The sequence below is a fragment of the Toxorhynchites rutilus genome, chromosome 3, assembly GCF_029784135.1.
Source record: "Toxorhynchites rutilus septentrionalis strain SRP chromosome 3, ASM2978413v1, whole genome shotgun sequence".
Lineage (NCBI taxonomy): Eukaryota > Metazoa > Arthropoda > Insecta > Diptera > Culicidae > Toxorhynchites > Toxorhynchites rutilus.
This window is the reverse complement of record NC_073746.1, coordinates 201,772,929-201,800,658: the sequence shown is the minus strand read 5'-3', so window position 1 is coordinate 201,800,658 and position 27,730 is coordinate 201,772,929. Positions and strand designations below refer to the sequence as shown.

Here is a 27,730-nt window from a genome sequence, read left to right as displayed (position 1 = left end):
CTGGCCCGTCGAATCCAAGGAGAGGGTGCTATATTAGCTTAGCATATAATCAACGGCCCTTTTCAGGGCTCCAAATTTGATGGATTAGAGTTCAGAAAAGTTTTTTGCAGGCCAAACTGAAACGAGAATTTTCGTTTGGATGCCATACAGCATCGAGAAAATTCCGGAAAGATCTAATCGTTGCTGAAAAATAATCTGCCAGTTCCCTGGGAATTGAAGAATACATCCATGCGAAAGAGTTTATTTTAATGTTTTCTAATTATATGGCGAACACAGCGACCAAATACATTTGATTTCGTAATTTTTCAATCAAGTGTAATTAGCTGGAAAGCTTCTGAAGATTATTCTTTCCCATCAGTAGGATATTTTCGTATCCAATAATGGATGCATAACATGAAAAACGGAAAATGTTTCGTATCGCCAAAATTATATAATTTTCAATCGATTATTGCTCAGTCGCCGAAATTTTCATACTCAGAGAGTTCATTCTCCTCTAGTTTGCCTTCCAAATTGCCATCGTAAACCACACCTTCTCTCGATTCAATCACGCACGAAAAGCATACTGAAATGATATTCTGGTGGTGAAACCCATTCATTTTTCGTGAGGCGTCGTGCACAAATTACGTAACGCGATAAGGTGGGAGGGGTTAGATGTTGCGTTACTTTCTGTTTATTAGAGATAGGAAATTGCGTTACGAAAGGGGGGGGAGGTTCAAAATCCGGATTTTTGCGTTACGTAATTTGTGCACGACGCCTGAGGACATCGACAAGACAACATCGTTACTGAACGAGTTGAACGGCGAGGGATCGAGGTATTCATTACCTGGCTTGACCTGACCTGAAATGCAATCAGTTTGTTTTAACTGTGAGGGAGCGCAGAAAAGCCGATCGATCAGAAGGAGAAGAGAAGGTGACCAAGAGAGTATCAGCATCGAAATACGGTTCCTCGGGAAGACATAGAAGCAGTCGCCACACACACACACACACATACACGCGCGCAACTCTTTTCGTTTGCTGGTTATCGAGAGGAAACCTGGAAAGAAATGATCGTTGCTGAAAAATAATCTGCCAGTTCCCCTTGGAATTGAAAATTACATTCAAGCGAGTTTATTTTAATGTTTTCTATCCATATAATACTGCGACCACATACATTTGGTTTTGTGATTTGTCAATCAAGTGCAGTTAACAGGACAGCTTCGGAAGATTATTCTTCAGAACAAGGTTTTTTGTATCCAATATTGGATGCATAAAACCTTGAGTCTTCAAAGTAACACTCTCGTTTTTGAAGTCACCCAAATATTTATTTATTCATTCATTCAGGATGGATTTAGATTCAACTTCAAACAAATGATCTCTAAATCAACGATAGTCCTACGTCACCCTTGCGGTTATACCATAGATATAACCCACTTCCTGTTTTATATATACCGTGCCTATGCGACGCAGCCCTTGCCGCCCATATTTTGCCCAAGGCGTTGTATTATAGGTGGACCGCAATGTCAAAATTGCTGTTCGGCCATTGCTCGTGAAAAAACAAATTTGTTTACAAAACAAGTCGTATCTTTTGGTGACAAATGCATTTGTTGGCAAAATAGCTGCTCGCGCTTTATTGTTTATTGTAAAATATACTTCTGTTTGGCTCCCATCGGCGGGGAAAAGAGTACTATCAGCTTACGGCGATGGTGACAAACAATAACGCTGATTGTGGCTCCACTGATTTCGCTCAGGGAGGAGGAGAATGCTGTGCATATACCTGGAAGGAGATCCGGAAAGAGCTTGTAACGGTAATTGGCTAGAGCAAAAGGAGGTTGTGCACTATATTCCACGAATATATATTTGCTTATTTTCTCCTTCAATTATTTTCCTTAGCGAGTTGACATTTAAATCATAACCACACACCCAAACAAAAAGTAAATAATTCTGAAAGTTACGTCTCGCTACTCGTCTCACGTCATGTCCTGAAAGTGTCAAGAACGAAACACCTATAGTTCAGCATCTTGATTTTGCCCGCTTTGCGGTTTGCTCCAACCCTGCATCACCCAACCCAATTAGGCGCGATTCACATACAACATCCACGTCACATTCACGTTCCGTCACGTCACGTTGCGTCAATTATTCTTCCATGCAATTCCTATAGAAGTATCACATACAACAGCAACGGCAAGTCGATGTTGTCGTTGCCGGTGTCTGTGAATGTTTGCATAAGAACTGCTTGGAAGAATAATTGACGCAACGTGACGGGACGGAACGTGAACGTGGCGTGGATGCTGTATGTGAATTGCACTTTACGCAGCACGAGCTCTCGCCCTTCGGTATTCTTTCATCGGTGATGGCAAGACGTGTGCTCCGCGACCAAAGCATAAAGTGCGATTCACATACATCTACGTCACGTTGCGTATATTATTCTTCCAAGCGGTTCCTATGCAAACATTCACATACATCGTCAACGGCAACTTCGACTTGCCGTTGCTGGTGTATGTGAATGCATCAATAGGAATTGAATGGAAGAATAATTGACGCAACGTGACGTAACGGAACGCAAACGTGGATGTTGTATGTTGCGATTCCGCAACGACCGCAACGTAACTCGGTGAGCTCGAGCCATAAAAACAAAAATTATAATGAAAAAAGAATACACGTACAGAAATTATTGATTATGTTTATTCATTGTGTGGCAGTGTTTTTTACCATTTTGTGTCCAGAGATCCCTCACCAAACGACCCAAGCTGCGTTAATATGAACCAACGAAACAAAGTAATAACTATCAAAACATAAGCTTATTTCGTTTGTTATTGCAGGATGCAACATAAAGCTAGAGCACCTTGGTCGTGCTGAAGCAGTGGTCAAATGTACATTGCAGTTCCTTCATACTCGATCTAATATTCGTTGCTACATGCCCTCCAGGACGCAATGCTTTCAACCGAGATGAATGTCGGATAACTCCTCTTTCCCGGGAGTTAGCAGGTTCAATACTCCCTCATGATCATGATGGATCTCACTTGAACGATAAACTCAAAACAAGTGACCCTGATCTGAAAACGAAACATTTTGAGTATGCTCCCATGCTCCCATACTCCCAAATCGACGACGAACTCCCACGAGTTCAATTCTCACTCCCGACGTTCTTCCAAAAAAGGAAGTAAAAGTGACGAACCAGCCGAAATGTGTTGAATGTCACTAATAATAGAGAAAAAAACCATCCGGTCATTTTTTCAGTGGATGTTCTTATGGACCCTATTCCAGAAAACGAGACGAGCAATTCGTCTCGTCTCGTCTCGGCTCCAGTCACTGTCGAGATGAGCAAAATATCATATTCTAGTGCACGAGTTTCATTGAAATTTTTTATTTGGTAGACTGGAGAGGCTCCTGTCACTTTTTCTCTGTATGATCAGTAATGTCAGATTTGAGGACATGTTTTTATTTTGAGAAAAACAAACATTTTTCAAAATGATCAATCGATACTCTTTTCTCAGTGTCAAAATACTAAAATAATAACGAAAACCTCTACCAGCATATGGTTTGATCACTCAGGCGTTTTGTTATTATGGATTTATTGGGACCAATGTTTGTTCACTTAATCAACAGATTTATCGAGAAAAGTTTTAAATCTATATGAATGTATTATCATTAACAGTTATACAATAAGGTAGTCTAGTAACATGGTAAACTTCGAAACATTTAGGTAGGGCGAATGAAACGCATTAATGTAGAATGTGAATCAGTAGAGAAAAAAACATTGACGTCGAGTCTCTTGTGTTGCGCTTACATATCACAAGCCGCAAAAACGCTCAGCAGAGCAGTGAAATTATTCGATGCGTGACCCATTGAATCGTTTGCATTTGGTGAGGTCTTTTGAAAATTAAATCGTACGCGAAGGGGTTAATAGATCCACCCAATACTGGAGATGACGTTTATGCACTTTCTTTACTAATAAAGATATTGACAAATGGTTATGTTTGCTCTTGTATTTGTTTATTTCATGTTTGTCCAATAAACAGTTTTAACAGTTTACAACAAAAATGAAATGTATAGTCAAATTAAATCTATTGTGTAAAATTCAGTGTCTTTCATTACTCAACTACAACATTATGATTTTTGTTTTATTCAATGTTTGTATTTATTTGCTCAACATATTCACCAAATAAGCGTCTTATTTATAGAGCATATACGTGTTAATAGCGTTCTAAAGTATTGTCGCGCGCTCAGCCACTCAAACTTGTTATGGTTTACTCGCGCAACGCCTATGCATGTTCAAATAAGTTTGGAATTTTCGATGCCATTTGTATCTCATTTTTCTTTCTTCCTTTTTTTGTTTACTATTTTTAATGATTTTGTACAATATCCATGCGAAGTATGAATAACTGAGTTTTTGAACTTAAATTAAACTAATTCTTCTCCTACGTTTGCGCTAAACAGCTAGATCAATTTGTTTTAAAATTACTTTCAGGTGTCTAGTAATGTAGTGATAATAAAAACAGTAAAATGTTTTTGCTTTAGAAAACCGACTCAGCTGATCGAGACAGTTGAACGGGGTGAGAGGGCGAACGAGCCAGACGTTTTTTAGGTAAACGCTCAAGCAAGGTTAAAAGTTTTGCGAAATCTGGTCGATCGTCTGCTTGATATGTCCAACAAACCATCAATATATCTTTCACATCACGCGATGCTTGAAGATTTGCCAGTGTTTGTTTCATTCCGCGACCAACTTGCCATATAACAGATTCCGGCGGTTGGGCTTTGAATGGAAATTCTCCACAGAGTAGCTCATACCAGACCGTTCCGAATGAATAAATATCGGATGCTTTCGAGAAAGGCAGATCTTCAACTAAGGGACGATAAGAAGTAAGTTTACACATTAATTCAGGTGCTAAGTAGCACAACCATCCGCTTGGGATACCTAATCCTAAATCACAATAAAACAGTTTGGTGGCACTGAAAAGTCCGAAATCAGTTATAATCACTTTCCCATTTTCGAGAAAAATGTTTTTTGTTCTCAAATCTTTATGAACAATGCCTCTCGCGTGTAAATAGCCCATTCCTTGTGAAATTTGCTGAGCGACAATAGTAGTACGGTTTAAGTTAAACTTGTCTTTTCGTATATGAATATGTGTGTACAGTGTGTTTCCTTTACAGAGAGATGTAACAATGGCCAATCTTGGAGGTTTCATACATGCACCCATGAACAGAACAACATTTTCGTGACGAGTTTTTTTGAATGTCGCCACTTCTAATTTGAATGCTTCGAGAGTTCTTTCATCCGCTACGTAATCTTCCTTTAACAGCTTCACCGCAACATCGCCGTGCCAAAGTGCACGATGAACTGTACCGAATCGACCGTTGCCTATTTTCTCCAATAGTTTCAGATCATCGTATGGAATGTCCCACTCTTTCAAGGATAAACTATTTTGACGAGGCCAGTTGTCATGTTCACGCTCTTCAGTTGAATCCAGCCGAATCGGTGTCCGTTCCGACGACGAATCTGTGCTAGCTGCGCTGGTTGAACCAGTTTTGTCACTGTCGTTGCTTTGGTGCGATTCTGGCAACTTTGAAAGATGCAGTTTAGGTATACGGCTCACATGACCGCCCATGTCCACATTGGGATTAACCGTTTTACTGTGAATACTTATCGGATGCGTTTCGATTGTGATTCCATCATGGCATGCTTTATTTCCATTGGGAACTTCCGGGAAGTGGAACTGTGAATGTTTTGAAGCAGCGGGCGTTTGCGGTGGCAGAGAAAGCAGAGCCGGACTAGATGGCGACGAACTGTTACAACTTGAGCCTGCAGAACTGCTGTCCGGTCCTCCATGGATTCCGTGCACAGGGACACGAGCTCGTTCTCTCGCATACATAGATCGATTTCCGAGATTCGGTGATGCGTTCGGCATCAGTGTATCGGACTGCAAAGTCGCTTTGAATATATCTACAAATTCTGGCGGCAATCCGCAAGAGGGGGGAACTTTCGATTTACAATCTTTATGGCATCGATATTTACATTCTGTACACTTAAAACCGAAAAACATTTGTTTGTTACACAGACCACAGGTACTTTTCGTAACCTTGAACTTTTTGGTGAAACGATGTTGTATTATGTGACCCATTCCACGCGTTATAATTGGCGTACATGGAGATTTTGGTGGAATAGATACGTTCTGTGATGAAGGTATGTTGTTGTCTGTAGGCTCAATGCAAGATTGCTGATCGGGGGTAGGTTCAGTGTATAGACGCGAACGCATACCTGTCACGGAAACACTTCCGTTATCAACATTTGGCTGTGACTGTAAGCTCGAGGTGTTGTTGTTGGAGTTCATCTTGTTCTGTTGACTGACGCTGATACATTCCGATAACAATAATGGTTGACTAGATAAGAACTGTGACTCATGTGATTTTGATTTAATCAGCGATACAAATTGATCACTGTTAGCATTGTTCGCATTCGAATTTACAGATACTGCTGTTGTTAAATTGTTGTTTTGTGGTGCTTGTTGATGGTGCATTGGGGGCTGTTGCTTTGCGACATGCTTAATTTGTGTTTGATGCTTCCTTTTCGGCGGTGGCGTAGTCGGAAAATTTTTCTTCGCTTGTTTCAACTGCGCTACATTGGATGGAGATGCTGGGGGTGATGGTGACGGTGTTAAAGTACAGGTTGAAGTCTCCTCGGGAGACATAATGCTATGCGGATGGAGTAATCGTTCTGATATGATATCTTGTGAGGCAGAAGCTGGAGGATTTGCTTCTATGGGACTTCGTACAATGCCATTTACTCGGTGACTAGTTTGTATTGATTTAGAGCCTATTCTCGGCGGTGCGCGACATATTCTAGGAGATGCACGGTGATGAGATGAATGTCTATCCCAGGAGTCCCAGAATAAATCCATGGGTTCTTTTAGTTCGCCTGAACGCAGAAGATCCCGACAACGTCTCAAATTACTCATAGCACGTACCAAGCGACGCAGTTCCTCATCACGTGCGGTAATGTTGTTGACTAATATGTCTCGTAGCTCTTCTTCACTTTTATCAAGCAATAGTTCCAGAGAATTTACTTTTTGTATCACAACGTTCAATGATGTGGAACTCAGGCCTGTAATTAAAGAAAAACGATCGTGAATGATTTTGGTTTGAGTGATCTTGATTAAGTTTAGAATGATTCAAAGTAGAAGTTCGTAAATTTGTATTCGAATAAATTATGAGTGTCTATTACTATTATCACTTTTTTTTATTTGTGGTAATTTATTCGACACTGTTCACAACTGTTCTCGTCGGGAACGGTATCAGGAACAACTTTCGAGCCGGGGCGAGCTCGACCGGTCTGCTAGAATATTTCAATGCCATCATAGCAGAACAATACTGTCTCCACGAGATCAGATATTCGGACGGTTCCAAAAAACCTTCAGGGTTTGGATTTGGGGTAAGCGATAATAATAATAATAGTCCAAGTCTTCTCGGCCGAGGTGGGCGGCATCTTCGAGGCAGCTACAATTTCATTTTCCAAGCCGTCGTTGGTCGTCTCCGATTCGGCGATCGCCATTGATGCCATCGGTGTGACCAGGTCTAAGCATCCATGGGTACAGACCATCAGACGTAAAGTTGTGACCAACTCTTTTCGCACCTTTTCGACCGAAAGGTGGTTAGCAGAGAGAGGACAATTTCTCACAAAAATCAAGGGCTCGACTGTCAGGTTCAACGACGAGAAAGGAATGAGAGAACAACAAATCCTGTCCAGACTGAGGACCGGTCACTGCTCGGTCTCACATGGATCCAACAGAGGACATTTCCATCTACTCTGCGACTACTGCCAAGATCAGAACTCCGTCGAACACTTCCTGTGTGGTTGCCCCTAATATGATGATTTGCGAAATCTTCATTGAATTAGCGGAAGTATACGAGATGTCTTGAGCGACGATTCAGCGAGAGTAGCAGCGCTTTCTGCTACTTAAAAGATGCTAAACTATTTAGTAAGAACACTTCGGCATTTTTAACGGCACGGCTTCCTCTCCACTGGCCTGGAGCCATGGCCCGAGGACATCCTTGTCATCTGGTCCAGCAAGCAAGTAGCAAGTTTTTTTTTATCAAATTATGTTTAGAAAATGGTCTTTATACGTGTTTAATTTTTTGTGTCATTTGAAGTCCAACTTTTATGTAATAATTTTGTGTGCAATAATTTGTTCTCGAAACTTGCGGCAATGCCGTCGATAAAGAGGCAATCCAGCTCAGGAGGCTGAAAACTTCTAAAATAAAGCATTAAAAAAAGTAGTAAAAGTTTATTCAAAATAGGTCCAGTTCTATTAACAAAGTGTCTAGTTGGTTCATTAAAATCAAACAACTCTTCGACATCCGAAAACGCACGAATACAATTTGACAGTGGTTCATGTATCCAAAAACGGTTCTATGGAAGCTTGTTTGCAGCAATGTACTGTTCCGAAGCGATCTATTTGGCACAGGAAAGTTAGCAAACTTTGCAGAAGCCAGCAGTCCTCTTCCGTGCCTACTATAACGTATAACTTCAAATCGTCAACATAAACCAATTTGAATCCTTTTCAAGAGTTGAAGCAACATCGTTGAAGAACAAAATGAACAACAAAGGCCCGAGGTTGCTATCCTGTGGGACTCCAGATTTAATTGAAAACGGTCGTGATAAATAACCATTAATCGTCACCCTAAGTTCTCGTTCCGTAAGGTAGGGTTCCAACCAGGATAGCAACTGTGAAGAAATTCCAAGACGAGCCAGCTTGTGCAGTAGCATGTTTTGGTCAATTTTATCGAATGGTGCCTTCAAATCGGTGTAAATGACATCCACTAGTGCTCTATGCTCCATACTCGTTATGCATCGTGATGCGAAGTCCAATAAGTTAGTGGTAACCGACCGCCTAGGCACGAACCCGTGTTGGCCAGTAGATATATAGCTTTTAGTTGCCTCGGAAATCACTTCCGTACTATAGTTTTTCAAACAATTTCGAGACAGCTGAGAGGCTTGTGATCCCTCGATAATTAGCGACATTATGGCGATCACCACGTTTGAAAATTGGTGTCATGAACGACTGCTTCCAGATGCGGGGAAATTCTACTTGCTGCAGCGAGCGATTGAATATGCCACTCAATGGTTGTGCAAGAACGGCAATACAGCGACTAATCACGACTGCAGGCAAACTGTCAGGACCAGGGGTTAGCGATCGTTTGAGCTTTTTTGCAGCAAAGGAGACCATTTCCGGATTTACGACAAATATATCAAGATCTACCAGATCAACGGGATCATCACGGATGGCTTCTTTAGTTTCAGACCTTGGAGCGGGATTCTCTGCAAACACGGACGCAAGATGCTCGAACAACTGACTAGATTCCGTGGTCGACGTTGCTGTTATTTCATTTAAGTGAACATTCATTGGGATCAATGAAATTTTTCCTTTTGGAACTAACAAAGTGCCAAAAACTACTCGGGTTTGTTTTTAAAAGTAGATTGCACACGTTACACGAAGGATTTGTAGAGAGAAGCATTCAAAGACCTGTACGCATTACTTGCTTGTTGAAAATTTCGTTTGTTGGTAAGCGTAAGTTGACGATGGTCGAATAACCCAAGTCCGGATAAAGGAAGCCGTTGCGAGATTTCTTCCACGAGATTCTCGGAAGATTGAAGTCACCCATTAAGATGACTTCATCTGTTGCTTTAACGGTTTTCAAGACAGAGGAAACCGACTGGCAATGCGTCTCAAAGAGCTCGCGTTCTCGTATTCGGTCGGGAGGGATGTACAACGCACATAGAAATAAAGTACGGTCGCCAAGTGTGATCGCCGTCCATACTTGCTCCAAGCAAAACCATTTTTGATTAGCTACAGCTCTCGCTTCGAGTCTGGAGTTCACGGCCACCAGAACACCTCCGCCATTTCATTAACATCATTGATAGCAGAAATCATAACTCAATTAATAGTGGACAGGTAGGCCAAAAGAGCAGCAAAATTGATTTTACGGAAGTTTAGAGGTCTATCCACTCTTCTCTCCATTGCTTCGTCACATACCACACGCGCGGGTAGGTAGATTTCAAGCGGGGGATGGTGCGAGTCTACGGGCAACAACGGAGTCGGGCAGTTTTTTACATAAGTATCACCGTCGGGCGAACGAAAGACCAGATCGAGAATGCGATCGAGTGAATTGTGCACAAAATTTCTTTGATTGAGGCACAAATAATCCATTCCATCTAAAAGAGTGCTACTGGACATCGGTAGTTTAGAACTATCACGTTGGATAACGTTACCAATCGTTCTTTCCTTGCGCGAAAATATTCTTGCAAGACCGTATATTCCACAACACAACATCGCTGGCTAATGTGGAAGAATGTTTCACAGAGGCCACAGCACACTGGTTCCAGGTCGTTGATCTCCAATGTACTGGTACCGCATTATTGTTTATTCATTTTTACTTTCGATACTCTTCGTAACAGTCTGTCGAGGGCAAGGATGGAAATTGTGCGATCATGATTTAATCCATGATTAATCGCAAACTGCACAGATCGCGATCTGTACAAGTTGCGATCAACTGTTACTCCTCTCCCTTCCCAACAGAATGATGTTCTCTTGGTTACTCTGAGTTTATTAATAGATCGCATCAACGGATCTAGATAGAAGAAACGAAAGACTCTTTCCACTCGGTTTGTGTGCAAATCGTAATTTGCTCCACGGAGACAAGCGTTTCTACAGTATACGATTCTCAGTATTTCGCCTCTCCGCTCAGTTTGCCTGCCACAACCCGAATGTTACCGAATGTAAAATCTCCGACTCCGACTCTCCGAGTGCGTCTTTGCAGGCGAAACGGGAGACAGGTGTGAAGCAAAACCGCACTCGTCATCAGCCACTCGTTTTGGCAACTGAAAATCAGAGCGATGCAATGCTTAGATCATAAATGTTCGTCAGTAGTAAACAGCCCGAACAATATCTGATCCCTAGCTTCGCCAGCTGAGATCAATCGTTTGTAGCTTGCCCTCACGATAAATCTTCGATCGTATGAGCAAAGCTTTGGGAATGCAGACAGTAATGATTCCACTGCCATATCGCTTTTTTGAGATTGTGACTCACAGCTCTCCGTTTATAGTGTTCTCTATGTGTAAGCATGACGAAAACGAAAGCATCGCTCGTTGCTGGTGACGTCAATACATTTGACTAGTTGATCATTGATCGCTCGAGGCGATTTTTTTCCATCGCTGGTCGAGGTGATAGCGAACGCAGTCAGTTGAATTTAACAATAGACCACTGTTAGCGGTATTCAGTAATCACGATGGAGTCTGCAGAGTGTATCGCCAACTTCGCAATAAAATCGCAGAAATACTCGATACGGAAGTAGAATCAGCTATACTCCACTTTTTCGATGAGACACGGACAATAAACAAACTTTCTATCACGGAACTAACACGATTAACGGCGATATACGGCGATATAGTTAGCGTAGACTCAAAATAAACAATAAGCTATCATATCGAACGAACGAACTATTACTATTACGATTATTACATATCATTATTCAGCCATTGCACGCCAAACCGATATAGTAGTTCTCAGATTTCCGCGACAATTGGTAGTTTTGTACCTTATCGCAGGATATTAGACTAGATTTGTTTTTATTATTAAGGTTCTCATTTCCATTTCATTTATTCATAATCACAATATTTCGCCAATAAAACCGATCCATGGCTGCAGTTCTCCAACTTCCGGCTGCACCGACCGATGTCGAAGTCGCCTGTGAGTCTCAAACGATTCCGACAGACCGCCTGAGATCCGCACACCGTTCATCGTTGCCTGAATCAGTCTTGTCCATGATTCTCGCGGTCGTCGTTGGTGGAACCATGGTGAGCGCTGATATTTTATGTTATTGACGACTGACAATTTGGAACGCAGTTTGATCATCACCGGGTAGAATCTGAATCGATGTTAGCGCCACGATAGGTTCTGACGTCGATGATATCCGAGAAGTGCCGACCGTCGATCAAAACGTGGTCAATTTATGTTTCTGTTTGGTAACATCTCCAGGTGAGGTAAAAACATTGAGTGCTTTGAGGCACCACTAAATCATGTCCGATTGAGCTGAAATTTCGCACAGGTAATTTTTTTGGGCCAATAAACAAAATGTACAAGGTCGGTTTTTTAAATTCGATAATTATTTTTTTCCGTACCTTCATTGCCTCTCAGGCTCAATCCCAAAAGGTCGATTTTCGGCCAAAAATTTTTTTTTCGGAATGACACCATATCTCGACGTTCATGCTTTTTTAGGTCAGGTTTAGGATTTTCCAAATTTCCCCCCTTGGAAGATTTTCCAAATCAAAATTTTGAGCGCTTTGAGGCACCCCTAAATCATGTCCGATTGAGCTGAAATTTTGCACAGGTCATTTTTTTGGACCAATAAAAAAATGTACATGGTCGGTTTTCGAAATTCGATGATGAAATTTTTTCCATACATCTATTGCCACCCTATGCTACATATATGGCCATGTTCTTGGAGGCAGCGAAGTCGATAAGTCCGTTTTCGTTGGTTCGCTGAACCTACCAATCGCCGGCCTGAACTCCTCATCTTGGTCGACCTGAGCATTCAAATCACCGATGACGATTTTGATGTCGTGTTTTGGGCATTCACGCTCTAGTTGCGCGTAGAATTCTTCTTTATCGTCATCGGAACTAGCTATATGGGGCTGTGGACATTGAGAATGCTGATGTTGAAGAAATAGCCTCACATCCTCAATCTGCACATTCGTTCATTGATCAGTCACCAGCCAATCACCCGTTTCTGCATCTCCCCCATCACGATGTAAGCTGTACCCAGCTCGTCTGTGTTGCCGCAGCTCTGGTAGATGGTATAACCACCTTGAAACGATTGCACCATTTCCAGCACAACTCCTGCAGCGCTACGATGTTGAAATTGCGGGCACGAAGATTGAAAATATCTTTGAAACATCATAACTGAAATACGAAGAAAAACACCTCTTTGTTTTTGTTTGTTGAATTTAATGTTTGTAACTTTAGTATCTTAGAAGACCCACCCTTCGATATTTTTTAATATATTTTTATTAGAAAACTCTTTTAATTCGAAGAATTTTGACATAAAATGGTGCCTTGTATGACTCTTTAAAATGGAGATATGAGAAACATTTCACACAATTTGTTGCTAACCAACTTAACAGCAAATCCAATTAACTTTATCAACCAACTTTCATTTGGTTAACGTTATAATGTAGAATGAGATGTTTTTGTTCGAATGAAAAATTATCTCTTCGTCTTTGATTCGTTTTCAATGATCAATGATTGCACCGCAAACCGAAAAGTAGTTTTGAGAACACAAATAAATTATGTACAAGTTTAATTTATTGCATTTTTTTTTTTTTATAAATTCGTTTATTTTTACAGGCTCAGTTGCATAAGTTTAAAGGAGCCGAAATCTTAAATATATTTTTAACACTATATATATGAACAATTTTCTTAAATCTATGGTTAGTAATGTGGGAAACCGATTACTCGCGGTGAACTCGAGATTAGAAGGGTGACATATTTTTCTCAGGAAAAGGATGGGGTATAAGGAAATTATTACAATGTTGAAATTTATTGCATTGACAAAAACAATTTTTTTGCACCATATTAAAAAAGTGTCAAAAACAAGGGTTTTAGAAAATCATTTGCAATTTTGCAAATATTGCAGTAAATGTTTGTAGGGATTGCAAGCAGTGATGATACTCACACGTATACATACGCATACTATACGTACATGCACTCCTCACCCACAAACATAATCAAACACGAAGCGGAAATTTTTCATTCGAATAAGATTATCTCTGTGTTTAAAGGTCCTACAGAAACGTTATAGGGATCAAACGAAAGCTAATCAAAATGGATTAAATGGATGAATTTGCTATCAGTTGGCAAAAAAATTTGTTAGTTCAAAAAATTTTAAAAGTTTTGAAAAAAAACAGACACAAATCTATTTTTTATTTCTTCACGATATTTTTGTCCACTTCATCTGCACACAGCAAGGTAACAATATGTTCGTAAAATTTCACAAAATAAGAAGATTTAAGCTTCAAAATTTTGTACATAAAGAGTTATCCATTACCGACTTGCCAGTTTTGTGTCTTCGTGTTGAAGATCCTTTAAAACATCTTGATGATTTATCAATGTCAAAACGTTAGTCAAAATCAACATTTTCATCATGGTGAAGTACGCGAACGAGCAACGCTTAACAATTATTAAAAACTAGCTGACCGACGAACTTCGTCCCGCCCAAAATAGATTTTTTGATTTGAATACTTTCAAACATCCACGTTTTCTTACTAAGTGAACGTTAGTCATTGATTATCCTTTGACCCTTTACAATTACAATTACAATTACAAATTACAAAATTACACTTACAAAATTTACTATAAATTGTCTAGTACTTCTACAAAAATTTGTCCTTATAATATAAAATTATTTTCAGCCACAATTTTCGTTCTACATTCTTCAAGCATTTGGAAATAACATGTTTCTCCGTTGCATGGAATACATGTTTGATACAGAGAATATTATAAAATAAAGACAGCTCAAATCGAACCATTCCTTCCTCGGGTTTAGGGCACACCAACACATTTGGCCTTCCATTTTTGTTTATATAGATAGAAGATATACTGCCCATGATTGCATAAGAAACGTAATCGACAACACCATTAGTGTTGGGAAAACGCATTTTTGTTGTTTTGACGTAGGACTACGTCTAACCGGAAGATATAGGGGGTGAAATTGAAATCTAGGCACTGAACAAGTAGGAAAAAATGCAAGATTTGGAACGCTTATAACTCGAGCATTTCTCAATAGATCGCAAAGGTTTTTGCATCAATTGATAGGAAATATATCTACGCATCTATCAACACGTATAACATTTCATTTTTCTTGAGATAAATAATTGAATAATTGTGAAATATCAAGCATTGTCAAAATGCACTATGTGCCCATTTTTGATTGGTCCATTTTGTGCTCCTCAAATCGTACCGACCAAAACGGGCAACCAGAGCAGCAGCGAAATAGAATGAAGCACGATTGGAAAGGAAAAAGAAAAAAATGAACGAAACATTGGTCGCAGTCTCACACATGCGTAATTCTCGAGCCAGCCAGTCAGCTTAAAAATCCCCGCTCCGCTGCCGTAACGATCATTCTCATTCAAACTGTTCACCACATCGGTTCGCATCACAACAAATCAACAAACCAACACAAGCAGCCATGTCTGGACATGGTAAAGGAGGAAAAGTGAAGGGAAAGGCAAAATCCCGCTCGAACCGTGTTGATCTGGAGTTCCCCGCAAGGGTAGCTAGGCCGAGCGCGTTAGTACCAGTGCACCAGTCCACCTAGCCGGCGTTATATAGTTTCGGCCGCCGAAGTGATCGAGTTAGCTGGCAAAGCTGCTCGCGACGATAAGAAAACCCGCATTCGGAACAGAACACATTCGGTTCGGTGGACATCAAGACAACAGGCAGTTGCAGCGAGTGGCGAGTGGCAAACGCAATCGCAAAACGGCATCAGGTAGCAGAAGAAAAAAGTTTGTTCTTTATACAAACTGCTTTGGTGGCAATCCAGAACAAGGCAGCATCGAGGGCGTTCGAAATGGTTTTTTTCAAAACCACGAGTACTAAGTTTTCTAAATTGGAACCATTCCATAAAACAAGGCGCTTTTCAGGGCCATTAAACCTTCCAAAAAAGAGTTTAGGAAATACAGTTCAATGCTTTCTAAAACATTATCCAAAATAATAATAAAACACAAATTGATTTTTTCATAATTTGTTTGCCAGGATATGATGAGTATGTGAATTTGGCAGTTGTTCTGAGCTTATTGATTTTCACCAATTCTTAAATTGCTTCTAGATTGAAAGTACAGTAATTTACACTTATCTCGACATTTAGCTAATTGGACGGACTTGCAATGCGACATATTTAGTTGGAGATTTTTGTAAACATAGAGTTCGGGGTCCAAATTATGACCCCACATTGAAAGTCGACACTGTACCACTGTCATCGCAAATGTTCAATTACAGGTTAAAATTACCTCCAATCCGATACTGAGTGGTGGTAATGCGCCGTGCCTTTGAATGTAATTTACTGTAAAATATGTCACAAGCTGGATGGGAAGAAATTTTCCAACTGTGAAAGCTGTGGCGAGTGGCAAATGCAATCGCTAAACAGAAAGGTTTAGCCGAACAAGATGGGGATATCGAGTGATAACAAAACAAAAAAAAAATCTCTTTAGATTGAAGATAATTTTGTGATCCTGAAAAGGACCCTTTTTAGCCTGCATGTGAATCCAACGAGCGAACAAATCGTAATGAATGTATTTTTTTGTCATCACTCCCTTTTAACGCTCATTCGTTCGTCTCGTTGGACTCGCCCCTCTGACTGAGTCTGCCGATTTGTCTCTATCCTGTGAGTGTGTACCGCTAGAGTATAAAACACGCGGACCCCAGAAAAATATCTTATTTTGTTTCAAACCGTAAACCCGTGTGGTTGTACGGCATCGGCATCGTGGACGTAACAGAGGAGGACAAATTAAGGGAAAGGCAAAGTCTCACTCGAACCGTGCAGGTCTCTAGTTCCCTGTTGGTCGCATTCACTGATTGCTCCGCAAGGGTAACTAGGCCGAACGGATTGGTGCCGGAGCACCAGTATACCTAACAGCGATTATAGATTTTCGGCCGTCGGAGTGCTCGAGTTGGCTTGCAAAGCTGCTCACGACAATCAGAAAACCCGCATCAAGAACAGAGCAGCTTCGGTTCGGCGCTCATCAAGGCGACAATTAGTTTCAGTGAGTGGCAAAGTGTTTCTCCGGCACGTCGCATTAAATGTAATTTTCTGAACAACATGTCACAAGCTGGATAGGAAGAAATTTTCCAACTGTGAAAGCTGTGGCGAGTGGCAAACGCAATAGCTAAACAGGAAGGTTTAACCGAACAAGATGGGAATATCGAGTGATAACAAAAACACAACACCAAAGGTTCTTTTCAGAACCATAAACATATTCATAAAGAGTAAACAGTAAACTAATCCATTTTTCAGGTAGATAGGTAGGTATTCACGTAGGAGAAGAAAATAAAACAATATATTTAAAATATATATTTAACAAAAGCTGTCCCCTTTGTATAGTCCTACGTCACTCCGGTTATGTCCCCGACATTACCCACCCGTCTTTTTTTGGCCTACAAGCATAGCCATGCAAATATCCGATGAAATTATCTGTCCAGTTGAAGGATATTATCGTCAAAAAGATGGCCTAGGTGATATTGCGGATTATAACATATTTTTTCCATTTGGAAAACGCTTGCGTCTATTTATGCGGACAATCAATCGTTCAATAAACATTTGTCCGCATACCTAGACGTAGTCACCACGTTGCTCCGTTTGTAGCATTAGTATTTACAATTCCGATAATAATCAAAACGTCTCCGTCGGTAGTTTTAGTTGTTATCGGATAAAATCAAAAAGGTTTGGAAGAAATTTATTGAAATGTCTGGAAAAGGTGCTCTTGATTTGTTGCGAGTCTATGATAGTACTTTTTTCCTGAAGAATATTCTGGGATATGATAAGAACAGCAGGATCGTGTTTATTCATTTAATTGAATTTGAAAAGTCAATCTGCAATGTTGGTAATTTTAGCAATATGATTTACCGATATCACGATCAATCGCGTAAAGATGGTGGAGTGACTTACTCCAACGGTATGAGTAAATGCACGTACGAAATGTATGTGGAATAATTCAATGTTGAATCCGTGGAGCTATAATCCTAAGAACCAATATTATTTTAATTTTACTACTGATCTGATTGTTTCATTATCTACTTGAAGATTCAAATGCATAAATTTGGGTAATTATAACATTAAAAACACAATTGCTTCTCTTTGTTCATCGTGTACAGAAAATCGTAATTATATGAACAGCGTTTCAATGGTTTCTTATATTCATCTACTAGGAAACACCAAGTAATCAGACACTATCGTGACAGACATGTTTGGACTCTACAAAGAATGTGATTCAAATGTAGATTTAGCTTATAGCACATAATACTGACAATTGTTGATTTTCGAACGATGTATGAAAGCTGTATGGAACTACGTCTGTTATGCGGACAAACAGTAATTTTTCGGAAACGTTTTTTCAAAATTGCTCAAATGTTTTCGAACAAAAAATGTTTGTTTGCATGTTGAGCAAACGTATTGCGTTGTGTAGAATGTGAAACAGCGAAAAAGTCGATTTTGTTCATTTTGTCGTTTACGTCTCCTATACAAACATGAGCAGTACAGGAATGCGTTATTCCGTCTGAAAATTCTTTTCTACTTTCGAACAAAAATCAATTTCGTTAGCGCCAACATCAAATGGACTAACAACGCTCAGCTAATTGTAGAAAATATGGGAATTCAATTTTCCGAATTTTCTCTCCGCTATATTGATCTACGGGAAGAGACGAATACAACGAAGAGACGAATACAATATAGATAACTCAAATTGAACCATTCCTTCCTCGGGTTTTGCGCTTACCAGCACATTTGGTCTTGCATTTTTATTTATAGACTAGCTGACCCGGCAAACTTCGTCCCGACCAAAATTTATTTTTCGTTATCACATTCACTTTTTTTTACTAAGCGCACGCTCATAGGTCCAAGCGCAGAACTGTTCATTGATTGATTTTCTAATCTACCCTTTAAAATTACCTTTTACTATAAAATTCATAGTACTTCTGCCAAAACTCTTCATTATAATATAAGATTATTTTCAGACACAATTCTCGTTCAAGATTTTTCAACCACTTGCAAATAACATGTTTATCCGTTCATGGAATGAATGTTTGAAAGAAACATATCATAGAATATGACAGAATAAAGACAGTCCTAAATTGGACAATTCCTTTCTCGAGTTTTGCTCTTATCAACACAACTGACCATCTTTGTGTGTTATTCTAGCTACTACGTCCACGCAACAATCATTGTGTCTCGGTAATCCCAGTCCCTTACCGCTCACATTACGATCTGCTGCATCGGTAATTGGTGCTAATTCTAACACAGCAATGGAAGCCTCATATCAGCAGTCCCGTTGTGAACAGTCCAACTGTGAACATTCGAACAATAGGAATATTTTAACGCCGAAAAAGGCGGCATGTGTTGTGTATCGATAGAATTGGAATATTCTTAGGCCTAAACAGCTACTGTGTTATACATAAAAAAAAACAAATGTTTATCGATGGATAGGAATCTTAAGCCTAAATAATATACAACAATAGTTATCTTAACATAAAAATGTATACGAATAAATTCGGCTCTGTGACAGCTGAATTGCTAAATGAGCCTAATAAACGGATGGGATAAAAAAAAACACATTCGGTGATCCATTTTTATTTATATAGATAGAAGACGATATAGGAGTGCTTTTTATCACATTAAAAAAAATGTCAATTGTCATGCTTGGTTGAAATATGTGTGTTATTTTTACGAGACCCCCTCTCCATTTCAGAGGAGGGAGGGGTGTCATACCATCATAGAAACATTTCTCATATTCAAAAACCTTCACATGCCAAATTTGGCTCCATTTGATTGATTAGTTTTCGAGTTATGCAGAAATTTGTTTTTCATTTGTATGTTAGCCTCCCTTTAGAGAGGAGCGAGGAGTGTCGAACCACCATAGAAACGTTTATCGATCCCTAAAACCTCTATATGCTAAGCTTAATTGCATTTGTTTGATTAGTTCTCGAGTTGTTCAGCACCCTCAGGAGCAAGGAGTGTCAAACTACCATAAAAACATTTATTGCTCCCTAAAACCTCCATATGCCAAATTTGGTTCCATTTGCTCGATTAATTCTCGAGTTATGACCCCCCCACCCTGCTCTTAGAGAGATGGAAGGAGTGTTGAACTACCTTAGAAATTTTTCTTGCCCCCTAAAACCTCCACATGCCAAATTTGGTTCCGTTTGCTTGATTAGTTCTTGAGTTATGCAGAAATGTATGCTTCATTTGTATCAGAGAGGGAGGAGAAGTGTCGATTCACCATAGAAACGTTTCGTGCCCCCTAAAACCTCCATATGCCTAATTTGGTTTTATTTGCTTGATTAATGCTCGAGTAATGCATAAATTTGTGTTTCGTATGTATGGCTGCTCTCCCTAAGAGAAGGGGGATGAATATCTAACCACCATAGAAACATTTATTGCACCCTAAAACCCCCATATGCCTAATTTGATTTTATTTGCTTGATTAATTTCCGAGTAATGCAGAAATTTGTGTTTCATTTGTATGTGGACCCCCCCCCCACTTCCTAAGGAAGGGGGAGGAGTATATAACCACCATAGAAACATTTATTGCATCCTAAAAACTCCACATGCCAAATTTTATTTTGTTTGCTTGATTAATTCTCGAGTAATGCAGAAATTTGTTTCATTTGTATGGAAGCCCCCCCTTAGAGAGGGAGGTGGGGTGTCTAGCACCATAGAAACATTTATTGCACCCTAAAACCTCCATATGCCTAATTTGGTTTTATTTGTTTGATTAATTTCCGAGTAATGCAGAAATTTGTGTTTCATTTGTATGGCAGCTCCTCCTAAGAGAAGGGGGAGGAATATCTAACCACCATAAAATCATTTATTGTGTGCTCCCGTGGCCGAGTGGTTAGCGTCATAACTAACATGCCGGGTGTTCGGGTTCGATTCCCGTTCTGGTCGGGGGAATTTTTCGTCAAAGAAATTTCCTCCGACTTGCACTGTGATCACGCGTATTCTAGAGCTTGCCATTCAGAATGCATTCAAGGCGTGTTATTTGGCATAGAAATCTCAACTAAGTACTAATAAAAAATGACGCAAGTAATACTACGCTGAGACGGCGAAGTTACTCTAGGATCGTTAGTGCCATTGAAGAAGAAGAAGAAGAATCATTTATTGCACCCTAAAACCTTCACACACCAAATTTGGTTTCATATGCTTGATTAACTCTCGAGTAATGTAGAAATTTGTGTTTCATTTGTATGGCAGCACCCCTCAAAGAGGGGGGTGGGGTGTCTAACCACCATAGAAACATTTATTGCACCCTAAAACCCCCATATGCCTAATTTGGTTTTATTTGCTTGGTAAATTTCCGAGTAATGCAGAAATTTGTGTTTCATTTGTATGTTTCTCTCCACTAGATTGATCTACGGGAAGAGACGAATACAACAAAATACAGGAGGCTAAAATCGGACCATCCCTTCTTCGGGTCTTCCGCTTACCAACAGATTTTGCCTTACATTTTATTTATATAGATTACTATCGAAATTCGGAGTCGGTGGTTGAAACTTTAGGAGCGCTTAATCCAATTTTCGGCCGTAATAATCGTCCCGGCCGGCAGCTGCGCAAAGTTCAGTGACCAAATTTGAGTCTATGGATGTTTCCGTGCCAACGAGAAGTCGTCCCGCACAAAACAACGAAAATATTGCAGCCGCAAGTGAATTCATCCGAAATTACCAAAATCAGTCAATTGCACGGCGTTCTCAAGGATTGTGCATTTTCCAAACCTCAGTGCGTTAAATTGACTCAAGAATAAAATGTACTTGACATGATGAAGTCGCGAAACTTTTCCGATTCGGCTCTGATGATTTCCAACACAAAATCATCTTCAGCGATGAGGCTCATTTTTGGCAACAAGCAAAATATGCGTTATTGGTCAGATGCAAATCCACATGCGCTTTAAGAAACACTATTGCATTCGCAAAATATTACTGTTTGGTGTGTTTTTTCTCCCTTAGACACCCATGACCATGACAAGTATTTTATATTGAAAAAAATATGATTTTGAATTAAGGTAGCTGGTTATTACTTGTGGTATTATATGACTAAACAAGTCACTTTGGAAAAGTCCATGTTATAGAATCTTTCGTGGTTTTTTATGTTCATTATTTTGTCATACTACATCTTTTATTTCTGTACTGGGGTGTAAATTCAAAGACTCGAAACGAGGGGGTTACATTCGAAGTACAAGGGTTTGAGCGTTAATATCTCTCTATCGGATGATGGATTGTAAGGTAGTTCGCCTCCTCGTGGTACATCCTGGGTAACGCTAAATGAACTACAAAAGCCGAGCGTCTGTATCCAAGGTTAGGGGCGGCTCAAGCAGCGTCTGTCTCGGAGCGAGCGGCTGAATATGGAATGCGGTTCCCGCCAGCTATATCTAAGATGGCAGCCCCATCGCGGGATAGTGACTTTAGGCCAACAACCTACTGTCTACGAAACAATTAAAAAGTTACAGAAACCGAAATAAGAAGATCAACTGGATTTTTGGCAACGACCTTTGGCATGAAAACACGGACACGAATCGGAACATGGAATATACTAACCCTTGCCCAGCAGGGCAAGCTGGCCCAATTGTCCAGAGAGGCTAGCCGCCTTCAGCTAGAAATCCTGGGACTGAGCGAAGTCCGTTGGCCGAACACAAGATACCATCCGGGCAAGCCCTGCTTTATTCTGGTATCCGAGGTGAAAATGCAACTCGGGAACGAGGAGTTGGATTCCTATTAAGCCCGGAGGCCCACGCGGCCTCAATGAGATGGGAACCGATAAATGAAAGAATAATCGTCGCCAGATTTAGAACACGGGTGAGAAACCTTACGATGGTCCAGTGTTACGCGTCGCTACGACATCCGCCGGTTGTAGAACCCAGAGGTGAAAAGGGCCTTCGTCGAACAGCTTGAAGCCCGAGCCTCTGAATTACCACCCGGTGGAACAGTTGAAGAACAATGGACAGGCATCAAGAACACCTTTACCACGACAAGTGATGAAACTCTCGGTAAGCTGCGTAGCGGAAGGAGAGAATGGATGACGGATGAAACCTGGAGGATCGTCGATGAGCGGAGGAAGGCGAAAGCCGACATTGGGCAGGCGCGCACTAGATCGGCTAAAGCAGCTGCCCGCCAGTGTTACGCTGATCTAGAGAAGGCAGTCAAACGATCTTGTAGACGGGACAAGACAGACTGGACCAACTCCTTAGCCGAAGAGGGAGAAATAGCCGCCGCCAATGGAGATATCCGCCTATTGTACGATATTTCTTGCCGCCTTAGTGGTGTCAGGACAAATGCCAGAATGCCGTACAGATCAGCTCAAGCGTTGGACTGAGCACTTCGGCGAACTCTTCCAAGCGAGGATGACCAACAAAATCCGCAGCGTACGGTACCTACAGTGCGGCGCATTAACCGCGTCAACTCCGCGATGCCGTCATTAGCTGAAATAGAAGCGGCAATTAAAAGCATGAAATCCAATAAAGCGCCAGGAATAGACTACATTCCTGCTGAAATGCTCAAAGCTGACCCAACAGTGTCAGCGCAGATGTTGCATCAACTTTTCACAGATATATGGGAAACCGCGACTTTCCGGCCGACTGGATGCAGGGCTTTTTAGTAAAAGTCCCAAAGAAAGGAGATCTTTCCGAATGTGGTAACTGGCGTGGCATCACGCTGCTATGTGTTTTGCAAAGTTATCCTTAATCGGATACAAGAGAAGATCGACGCTACTCTCCGACGGCAGCAAGCCAGATTCCATGCTGGCCGATCATGTGTGGACCACATCACCATGCTCCGGATCATACTGGAGCAAATCAACGAATTCCAGGATTCTCTCCTGCTGGTGTTCGTTGATTACGAAAAAGCGTTTGACAGACTCAACCACAAAAATAACTGGGATGAGGAGTCCCGGAGAAGCTAGTCCATCTCATCGAAGCACAATACGAGGCATTCTCGTGTAAAGTCCTACATGATGGTGTCTTGTCGGACCCTATAAGGGTTACTGCTGGAGTGAGACAAGGATGTATATTATCGCCGCTACTCTTTCTCATCGTAATGGACGAGATTTTAGTTGGAGCTATTGACAGCAGACCGAACCGAGGATTACCGTGGAATCCTTTAACCATGGAGCAACTGAACGATCTTGATTTGGCCGTTGTCTTGCTCGCCCAACGTCGAGCGGACATGCAGAGCAAGCTTGATGACCTCTCTGTAAGCTCCAAAGCAGCAGGTCTCAAAATAAACGTCGGAAAGACAAAGTCAATGGAAGTAAATAGCAACAATTCCTCCAACTTCACAGTAGCAGGGCAAGAGGTTGAGAAGGTAGAAACCTTTCAATACCTTGGTAGCCAGTTTACGTCAGATGGTGGCACTAAGGCCGATATAAACACACGAATTAGGAAGGCTCGGTGTGCCTTTGCGGGTCTCAGAAATATCTGGCACTCAAGCCAAATCTCGCGACGAACGAAAACCCGAAGTTTCAATTCAAACGTCAAAACCGTACTACTATACGGTTGCGAAACGTGGTGTCTCGACCGAGACAACGCAAAAACTGCAGGTATTTGTCAACAGGTGCTTGCGATACATCATCCGCGCTTGGTGGCCAGGCAGTTGGATTTCCAATGTGGATCTTCACCGCCGCTGTCAGCAAAGGCTGATTTGATTGAAAAAGAAATTCGGGAGCGCAAGTGGAAGTGGATTGGGTATACATTGCGAAAGGGCGCAAACGAGATCTGCAAAGAAGCACTCGACTGGAATCCCCAAGGACAACGGAGAAGAGGCAGGTCCAGAGGATCATGGCGGAGAGGTTTAACGTTGGACATCCAGACTGTCGATGAGAACCTCACCTGGCGTCAAGTCAAGTGCAAAGCAGGCAATTGTTAGCAGTGGAGATCTTTTTGCTCGGCCCTATGCGCCGACCAACCGGCGCAGGATTCATAAGTAAGTAAGTATCGGATGAACAAAGTGGTATAACATTATTCGAAATATGAAAGATTTGCGACAGATGTTTTTTACTTATTGGCCATAGAAACTTGTTTCATTAGCTCAAAACTGCTTCGAAAGCAAACTGTTTAAATCATGATAAATAGCAATAGCTTCTTGAAATTTCATTTCTGTCTCGATTGGTCTGCGGTTGATGCATGATACATGGTGCGTCGACTGGCCAACCTCTGTCCGTTTCTCTTTTACTGTGAATGCTTATGAATGCACCCAAGGTGTAAAATATGGTTTCGCACACATTTGGAAAGTAAACTGGGTGTTCCCGTGATGATTTTTTATATCACGGAAAATATATTTCAAATGTATGGAGGTTTGAATAAGTTTGTCTTGATGGTTTGAGTGTCGAACATCTAAAAGAGAGCACAAACGAAAGGATATTATTTTGTATATATTTGAAGAGCGACGGTGCCGCTATTACAGCTGCATGATGAAGGTGTTAAACTCTACCCCTCAATCCCCGCACCAACGTATGTCACGTTCAACGCAGCATCCAGGTTAAATTGCCTGTACATGAGCCATGGACTTAGTGAACAACTAAGAAGTGCTGCTATTCATGTATGCTCGTTTACTAACCATAAGGCTAGGCGCAAATTGAGAAGCGTATAGCGCTCGTAAGCGAACACGAGACTATCAACACGACTCATTCGTGCCACAAACGTAGCGTGGTGGAGCGCATATTGAGTCGCAGTTTGGTGTAAATGACGTGCCACTCGCATACAATGCCTGATTCACACAGAGTTGTGCGATATATTTATTTACTAACACAACCTTCCGACCGGTACAACCATACAGTATCAGACCCACGGCGCTATATGATTGTTCACCAACACAACCAACACAACCAGCAGAGCAGCACGAGAAACTGTGGCTCAGCCACAGCGTCGAGCGAGTCGTGTCTCACGAGTAGTGATCCCCGAATTTAGAAATTAATCGTTCATCAGCTAATCGAATAGTTTTCAGCAGTTAATTAATCGATTAATCGACACACTGAGAGAAATAATTAGACTAATATTTCGCATTTGCTAGAAAGCCATATGGAATCAAAAAAGTGTTCATTCCGCCTGAAAATCAATTATTATCTTTTACGCTCCCCTAAAGTCGTAAACGATACTCAATTCGCGTTGAAGGAATTGAGCTTCTTTTACGAACTTAGGGAAGGGTCAAAGATAATGATTGATTTTCATGATAAAACTGAAGCGGCAGTACGTTTTTTCTCTCTGGGTTTGAATCGATTAATCGACATAAATTATTCGTTCGCTTCGATTATTTAGTTGTGCAGTATTCGTTCGATTAATGATCAATTTCTGTAGGAAGTATTCGATTAATCGAATAATCGAACGATTATCGGGGATCACTACTCACGAGTGCTCCTCCATCTCGCGTCATCTGACCAATATGCACCGTTCCATCTGTTTCCATTAGCCACAAAGACAGGCGCTACATCGCGCCATACGCGTCTCAATTTGCGCCTAGCCTAAAGCACTGACAGCGCGAATCTGTCTCCCTCACCTCGGTCGAGTGCAAGGTCGAGGATTCTGATGCTTGCGCCCTCATCTGCTAACACGAGAAAACATGGAGGAGTTTAGAACCAGGTGGCAATTCTGGACTTGTCAGCGAAGAAATTTCAGTAGCTGGAGGACATGGTGGTTATCTTGTGCGAAACTGAAAATTCTTGCATTTCTCTGATGGAAATCACGAGAATTAATCAACGAGTTTCAAGTCCAATATCAACAGCTGTATACCGGCAGGCATATGAGAAAACTACTATCAAAATCCTACTATGTTAACGACCATAAATCGGGTGAAAGTGCAAATGCTCACGCATCAGCAGATGTTTGCTCAGAACTTTACGCGCATTAACGATACATTGGTAGCCGGAGAAAGCATTCCCACATTCCAGCTGGGAGAAAGCGCAAAAAGAAAACGATGATAACGAATATGCAGAATGAGAGAGGCGATTTGGTACGAGGATCCGAAGCGATTGAACAACACGGGTATGAATATTCCAGGGGGTTCTATGCAGCGCAAGTAGGTAGGAATGAAACAGAAGAAACGTTTGAGTGTGACAGAGTCATACCCTCGCGAAATGAACTCCGCTTTAATGGCAGAGATAAATAAAGATGAGATCTACAAATCGATTAAAACGTCAGCGTCGACACATACAATGAGTCTCGAAGTTTTGGCAGGAGTACCCCCGCTTACTCTTCGGTTCACAGAATTATCCTACAGATTTCTCATCCGTTGCAAGATCATGAATCCATTGGTGATTGATAACTTCGAAAATCTACTCCAACTGACTCCTCAGTCAAGTTTTATGTCTATATACCATGAGTACCTTACCCACGACGTGCACCCTTCACCAGGTATCTCCAACCAAGTTTGCTTCCCATACTTCTGCAATTCCTCTGTCATTTTTGATCTGTCCATGCGACAAAAAATCCATGGAATCCCAGATCACCTACGCTCCGATTCTATTCCGCCGATATTTTCGGCAGAATATGGATCTCGAGTAATGTTGGATCTGATAAAATGTTCTTTACTGACGGTTCATTCATAAACGAGTCCACTGGCTTCGGCATCTTCAATGAAAATTCCAGTGCCTCTTTCAAACTCAAAGATCCTTGTTCCGTGTATGTCGCTGAACTGGGTGCGATATATTACGCATTAGGGATCATTGAAACATTGCCCATCGACCACTATTTTATTTTTTCAGACAGTCTCAGCTCAATAGAGGCAATCCGCTCAATGAAGGTTGATAAACGCTCATCTTATTTCCTAACTAGAATAAGACAACTATTGAGTGTTTTGGTCGAAAAATTATTCAAGATTACCTTAGTATGGGTTCCCTCTCATTGCTCGATTCCGGGGAATGAGAAAGCGGACTCGCTAGCTAAGGTGGGCGCTTTAGAAGGCACACTTTTTGAAAGGCAAATTGCTTATAATGAATTTTTCCACATTCCTCG

The 27,730-nt window shown here is 41.0% G+C and overlaps 1 protein-coding gene across 1 annotated transcript in view; it reads right to left on the bottom strand.

The window, feature by feature from the left end:
• Positions 1-3,962: 3,962 nt before the first annotated feature.
• Positions 3,963-27,730, bottom strand: part of LOC129776030 (kinase suppressor of Ras 2) — a 46,652-nt gene continuing 22,884 nt past the window's right edge. Inside the window, exon 2 of the mRNA XM_055781399.1 lies at positions 3,963-7,078. Coding sequence (XP_055637374.1) covers positions 4,494-7,078 — 2,585 coding nt within the window. The 3' untranslated portion in view covers positions 3,963-4,493. The remainder of the gene's footprint in view (positions 7,079-27,730) is intronic.